Raw genomic sequence first — 7002 nt, forward strand, 5'->3', positions numbered from 1 at the left:
CACCGTTCCTCACGTTTATTTTCTCAGACCTCATTAAAGAAACATTCCATAGCATAAAAACAGCGCGAGGTGCTGGAAACAGCCAGTACAGCATTATAGATACAAGCGCAAGCGCTCCGGGCTCAGTACAAGGAGCAGGGCTGGCCTGGCAGCTGAGGGAACATAAAAGCTTGTACGTTTAACACACGGTTACAAAAATCAGCCTGGGGCAGAAGATCTCTCTGCTCCCTGCTGTGCTTCTTGGGCATCAATTCCTCTTTCTCTCTCCCCGGCGCTGTGATTGACGTGGGGGGATCTCTGGGCCAGGAAGCTCTAAATCGGCCCATAGTATCTTCTGTAAGCCTCCTGGAAGCCAATGTGGTCAGCCAACTCGTCGCAGTCGGGGTTGAGCTCACAGATCTCCCGCTTGCCCTCGAGAGGGTCGTGGATGAGATCGTAGAACCTGCGGGTGAACAAGGTGGGTTAATGAGTGATAGAAAGTTCTCCAAGTGCTTTAGGGGGCCGGCGTATAATCCGCCTACATGCCAGGATCAGTGCACCTGCCTTGGGACTGCACCCACCTCTGGGGTGGAATGTGGCTGCTTTTAATCCTGGACGCCGTTAAACAGCTGCTGCGTTCCACCCCAAAGAGCCCTCGGAAATGGTGCACTGGGTTGAGTTCTCTGGGGCTGACATGCCGTCACCTCTGGGGTGAAAGCAGCAACAACGCTAGGCCCCACGTTAGGGCAGGGAGTGAGGAATGCACTGATCCCCTTCTCATGAGCGATGCCCGGGTCTGACCAGGATGTGGGCAGGGCTCCTGGGCCCTGCCAAAAAAAACAGCCTGGAATTTTTTATGTCCAAAATCAGCCAGGGCCGCAGTCTGGTTTATTGTATTAACTATACAACAGGAGCCCGTAGTGACAATAGATCTGTGCCCGAGAGGGCTGGGCGGGCTGCTGTCGCCTCCAGAGGGGCTTTGGCTGATAACAGTCAAGCCCCAGGTACAGGAAGGCTGGCCCAGGGGTTAGCGCGCGAGCCTGGACCTAGGAGAGGGGTTCAGGTCCCCGCTCTGCTACAGACGCCCTGCGTGACCCTGGGCAAGTCACTTAGGTCCAGCTCCTGAGTAGGGAGTGAGATGCCTTGAGCCCTTTGAGGCTAAGGCTGGATCCAGGGGTGTTGGGAGTCTCACAGGCCACCCCTCCCAGCCAGCCCCCAGATTCGAGTGAAGTATTTCAGCCGTAGGGGCCGACACCGAGAACAGGAAGGGCCGGGTGCACCAGGGAAGATGAATCAGTGAACGACTGTAGGGTTCCTATGGTAACAGGGGCCTGGTGAGAACTGCAGCTGGGCTGAACCTGTCAACATCCCCCACCCCCCTGCTGCCTTGGGAAGGGGACCCCAGCGCCAGCAGCGGGCTGGGGGTTGAGCACACGCCCGTGGGCTTTACCTGTTGTAGACGTAGTTCCGTTTGTGTCTCCTAACCACCTCGGCGCTGTCCTGTTTGGAGACGAATGCTGCAAGGGCAGGAAATAAAGGAGGCATGAGGAGAATTGCTCCGGAAGGCCCAGCGGTGCCGTAACGGGACTGCCCTATAGCTGCCCTGCACGGCTTCGGTGGAACGGGGCAAATCTTCCACCCTGGCTATCCTAGGGCCAGAAATAGCACCCGGGAGTCCTGCATCCTCCTCCCCACCCCCCACCCCCACTCTAACCACTGGACCCCACTCCCCTCCCTGAGCTGGGAAAGGAACCCAGGAGTCCTGAGTCCCTGTCTCCCCTGCTCTAAACCCACATGCACCCTGACTAGCGCAGGGATCTTGCATTTGGAACAGGGGCCAGGGTGTCCGTGAAGGCTCCCTGAACGGCAGGCAGCGAAGCTGGATCGCACCCAGGGCCGAGCCTCACCTTCAGAGCTGGGCGAGTCATTAGCGCTGTTGGAATGATCCGAGCCTGCAAGGCACCAAGAAAGACGGGGTCAGAAACAATACGCCCCCTTCACCCGTGAGCTGCCCGTCTCCTGCCGGGGCTGTGCAGAGCTGGGCGGCTACCGCGGGATGGTCGAAAGGTAACAGAGCGCAGCGGAGAGGAAATGCCAAACAGCTGCTGGGGCTGGAGGGGGCCTCGTGCTAGTGACCCCATGCATGCCGCTTTGCGAATCTATTGCACCTGGAAGCAAAGCTCGCCAAGTCCCTGACCGACATGAATACCCCCCAGCCTGCTACAACAGCCTAGTTCTTCCCCTGGCACAAATGGGGAAACTGAGGCAGAGGGCAGCAAAGTGATTCGCTCTGTCGTTCCACAGCGAATGAGATGTTAGCATACCTCCAGCCGCACTATCCTACGTGTGCTCCTGTGCCAGGGAACGGGAGGGCTGAGATTTTAAGCTCCAATAACATCAGTCACCGGGGGAAGCAACAGCGTAGCCGTCTGCTGGTAGAAAGCGCCTGGTTAATGCACCTAGCAGCCCCCGGTCCCTGTCTTACCTCCACGGCACAGGCACAGGCTCACCAGTGCCAGCAAAGTCACCAGGGTGAGGGTCTTCATGGTGGCAGCTGGTTTCTCTTGTCTAGCTCTTGTAGGATGCTCTGCTGATGCCTGTTGTAGCCCGTGGCTCACAGGCCACCATTTATACCCTACTGCTAGCCCTGGTCTGTCTGGGTAAAGGACCACATCCCCGCTCATCCCGCCCCTCCGGCTTTGACCACAGGCGGGGAGGGGCCTGGCCCTGCTGCCAGATCTATTTGGAGCCCATCCGTCTGGGCGCGAGGCTGCCAAACCCAGATGGCAATTGTGGTTTCAGGCACCCCTGGGGTGGAAAACAACCCTGCGTTCTCAGGGCCAACGGGGGTTCATGTGAGCTCCAGGGGAAGAACCAGGGAGGGGCTTGGGAGCATTGTCAAATGCAGAGATGGGCTGGAGCTGTGATGCTCGGAGATAGCTCTCAACCGGCCTAAAGCTCAAGGGTGGTTAGAGCTGGGGGGGGGCATTAGAATCCTGTCATAATGAGGAGATTCTTCGCCTTCCCTCTGGTCACCCCAGCATAGGGGCTGCATCAGAGGCAGGATGGCGGGGTCGGGGGGGTTCATGAGGGACAGAACGCCACAGTCCCCAGCTGGTGTGAGTTGTTCTCAACCATTTCCACCTTGAGACCCCAGCAGGGGGACCAGGCACAGTTGCTTGCTCTTTGTGAGCCCCCCCCTCATTGAGCACCCATGACTTGGAGCAGCCTCGAGGGCGCTCTAAGCTACACGGGGGAATTTGTTCAGCTCCAGACCAAGCCAAGAGCTGGGGAGGTGGTTTGGTGCCACCTTTCCCACCCCGCACGCTCTCTGCTCACTGCAGCTGAAGCGTGAGGCCTGTGTCTTCTATTAACAACTACTTAACGGAGAGGTCCAACCAACAGCGCGGCGAAAAGCTCTCTTTGTAGAGATGCCCCGGCTTGCACTGCTGTGTCACTGCTCACCGCGCACCCGGACAGCGGGCTGCACAGAGGTCTAGCAGCCAGGAAACCCAAGCACTGGCACAGATTAGTGGGAGCAAACAACTGTCCCCTCGCTCGGGCTCTTCGTCCAGGGGCCTGAGCGCAGCCCATGCGGCTATAACAAAGCTAATGCAGTGCGGCCAATGGCTGAGATTTTTTTTATCACCAAGCTCACGCTATTTGGTGTGGTCTTAAAGGGCCAGCGCCTGGCGTCACCTAGTTACGTGCCAAGCACAGCCTGCCTTTTTTTAAGCAGTTTCTCGGCACCGTGATACTAATTCTTGCTGAGCGCTGCCTTCAAAAAGTTGAAGGCAAAAAAGAAAAGCACCTCGAGTAGATTCATTTTTAAGCCAGTCTCAGGATTTTCGTCTGTGAGAGCGTGAGAAAATATTGGGCTGGGATACCAGCGAACTGGCTTGTTCAGGTGACCTTGGCCATAGCCTGTTCCCCTGCCTCAGTTTCCCCACCTGTACGCTGCCTCTCCCACTGCTCTGGAAGCAGGGCCTGGCTCCATGGGGAGCTGGACGCGAGCCGCAGCATTTGCTCTAAATAGCCTGGGTCCCGTCAGCTGCTTGTACGGCCGGAGAGGGACTGAGTCCAGACGCACACGTAGCCCCGGCTTAGCACTTCCATTTCCGTACAGCAGCTGACCTTAGGCAAACGCGCCTGAGTCCCCTCTCCCTCGTTCACAGGTGAGAACTGGGTGCATCCCCGCTGCCCGCGAGGCAGCGCTGACCTGGAGCGATTGGGGCAGGCTTGGCAGCAGAGACCCGCTAGGTGACGCGCTTGCGGCCTGTAATTGCTGCTGCGCGGCGGATGTTTTCTGCCACGGCCCAGCGGGGGTTTCCTCTTCGTGCGTGTCCAGGACGCTGAAGATGTAATTTTTTTGCCTTGCAATTTGGTGCCCATTCCTTCCCCGGTGCATCCTGTCATTTAAGCTCATTTCCTGAGCTCCAGCCCCAGGATGGCCTCCAAACCCTGGAGAGGAAACGGCACGGTGCCGATCAACCCTCGCTCACCCCAGACGCTGGGCGAGCCCTTTCAAGGAAGCTACGCAAAAGCGGGCCAGCTGCTCTATGCCACGTTCACCAGGCAGGGGCCACGCTGCCCCTAGCAGCGAGAAGGGACGGACCGAGCCCCCTCCACTAGAGTTGCAATTGGCACAGACTGGCCTCGGTGGCCAGGCCCAGGACTGGAGGCCCCAGGGAGACCTGCTTAGCCCAGGTAGGCAGGGTTGGAGCACGTGGATCTGGGGAGAGCTTGCCCTGCTCCACTTCTTCTTCAGCCGGAGCACTCTGGTTCCCACAGCCACTAACCCAGCACCTTTCGCTCTAGTGCCCACTGCCTGTTCTAGACCCCGGAGAAGGTGAGCAAGAGGCGCTCCGTGGCCATGGGGCTGCGTGCCTCACTCTCACTCATGACGCACCAGGCAGAGGCCCAGGGTGCCAGCTCCCTGAACATTGTCTCAAAATGTGTGTGCGGGGGGGAGCATCCAGTCAGTGTCCACTTCTGTCTCGCTCTCCTTGTATCTTTTGCCCTCCCCCATCTCTGCCCCCTTTTAATTCACCCCCCCCCTGCATTTAGCTGATCTCTTCTCACTCCGGGGGGCGGGGGCTGTTATGGTTTGGGGGGGAGGGCGGGTTTCTAGTGGGCAGCACGGAAGACACGTGGCATGTGCTTGGGACATGTGGACAAGGAAGGGGAAGGCGTGGGGTGGAAAGAGGCACAAAGGATTATGGGAGAAGCAGTAGCCTGCAACCTCCCAGGCCCGCAGTGGGGGACATATCCCTGCAGATAAGGGCAGGCTGGGATGATGCTCTCAGGGCCAGGTTAGGACACAGGGCTTAGCTGACGTCTCCTAGTTTTAAACTCTTTGTTGCTGGGCCTGGCATGGAGCGAGATGGCTGGGCATGTTTTAGACCTTAATCAGAGTGATGGTCTGCAGTAAGCAAGAACTCTTTGCTCATCAGCCTCCTAATTTATCCCCTCTGGAGTTAACGTGCAGGGCTGTTTAAACCCAAGTACCCACCCCCTCAGCCTGTGCACGTTTGCAGCAAGAGGGCTTTGAGTTCAGGGCTGGTTTGGAATAGAAAGCAGTTTGTTTTGAATCGCCAGCACCCCTCGGGCCAACGTTCCACTTCCAGATCCTAACCACTTCCAAACCTCACTTTGGCTGGAGGAGGACCCTAGAATTTGGGGTGGGAGAAAGATGCTGTGGGCAGCTTAAGGCGGCCAGAGGCTGTCAAACAAAGCCATAAACCACAGATCACTTGGGCCAAGTCGCAAAGTCCAAGCCAAGAACAAGGGGTTTGCAGGCCCGGTTTATTTAGATTATAAAGCTTTGTTTACAGGAGAAGAAAAATATACCTCGTTTGGTCAGTCTCCAAGGCTGTGACTCGCCTCTCCAGGAACTGACATTTGGGTACAGTAAATCCATTGCCTCTGTTTTCAGCATGAATAGTTGGGTGCTGCACAGGGATCAGCTGCCCTTTGTGCATATCATTTCAATAGTGGCTTTTAGTTAGAAGTGTCAATTCTTAAGTTCCCCAGAAACATCAGGCAGGAAAAGGCTTTGCTAGGTCGGGCTGTAACCCATTGATACGAGCAGGCCTGGCGTTGGCCGGAACTTGCCTAGGAAATCAGTCACAAACCTAATCTGAACGTTCTTCACCTGACCGTGGCCTGTAGGGGTCCCAACCAACATCTGGATCCTACTGTACAGGCACACAGGGAGACAAGCCCTGCCCCGAAGAGCTCCCAGTCTAAAGAGAGAAGACAGATCATTCTCCCCATTTTATGGACTGAGAATTAGGGCAGAGTCCAGATCCTGAAAGGTATTTAGGCTCCTAACTCCCACAGAAACCCATGGGAGTTAGACACAGGGTAACATTTAAAAAAGCATCTTAGTGACTTGCCCCCAGTCACACAGGAGCGATGTAGCAGCGTCCCAACCTGAGTTCAGATCTCCTGAGTCCCAGTCCTGTGTTTTAAACCTCCTCGTTAGCTTGAATACCATGGTTCAAGCAGGCACTGGGCACCAGCACAGCTAGATTTTACTCACACTCTGCTAACCCTGTGCAATCTGGGACAAGTCCCCTTTTACGGATGTGCTGCTGTTTCCCTAGCTAACGAGGGGCAAAAAGAACGAGGAGTCCTTGTGGCACCGTAGAGACTAAAATTTATTTGGGCATAAGCTTTCGTGGGCTAAACCCCACTTCATCAGATGCATGTTCATAAGGCTTCGTGTTTTACGCCCACCCTGCACTAAGTCAGAATGGTGCATTTCACACCCAACGGCACAGGTATAAATGACTACAGTGCAACAGAGAATCAGGCCTTTTGCATCTAGGCTCGTGGAAGACAAAACTCCCAGCATACCTTGTGTGTTTGTTTTGGCCAAACGTTCCCGTTAAATTTCTGTAAAGAAGACAACAGATGGAAATTAACCACATAATAATGGGTTGGAGCAGCTACTCCTACGTACGTGTTTATGTTTCTTGCTAAAAGGCACTTGTTAAAAAAAAAGAAAAAAGGAGGTGC

The 7002-nt window shown here is 55.9% G+C and overlaps 1 protein-coding gene across 1 annotated transcript; it reads right to left on the reverse strand.

Moving 5' to 3' along the window:
• On the reverse strand, positions 1-2857 carry BGLAP (bone gamma-carboxyglutamate protein). Its single transcript, XM_034756792.1, has 4 exons — positions 2465-2857; positions 1887-1931; positions 1430-1496; positions 1-442 (listed from the first exon to the last, which is right to left on the reverse strand). The coding sequence occupies exons 1-4, from the start codon at positions 2661-2663 to the stop codon at positions 313-315; spliced, it is 441 nt and encodes a 146-aa protein (XP_034612683.1). The 5' UTR covers positions 2664-2857; the 3' UTR covers positions 1-312.
• Positions 2858-7002: the final 4145 nt, after the last annotated feature.

The sequence above is a fragment of the Trachemys scripta genome, chromosome 24 (assembly GCF_013100865.1).
Source record: "Trachemys scripta elegans isolate TJP31775 chromosome 24, CAS_Tse_1.0, whole genome shotgun sequence".
NCBI lineage: Eukaryota > Metazoa > Chordata > Testudines > Emydidae > Trachemys > Trachemys scripta.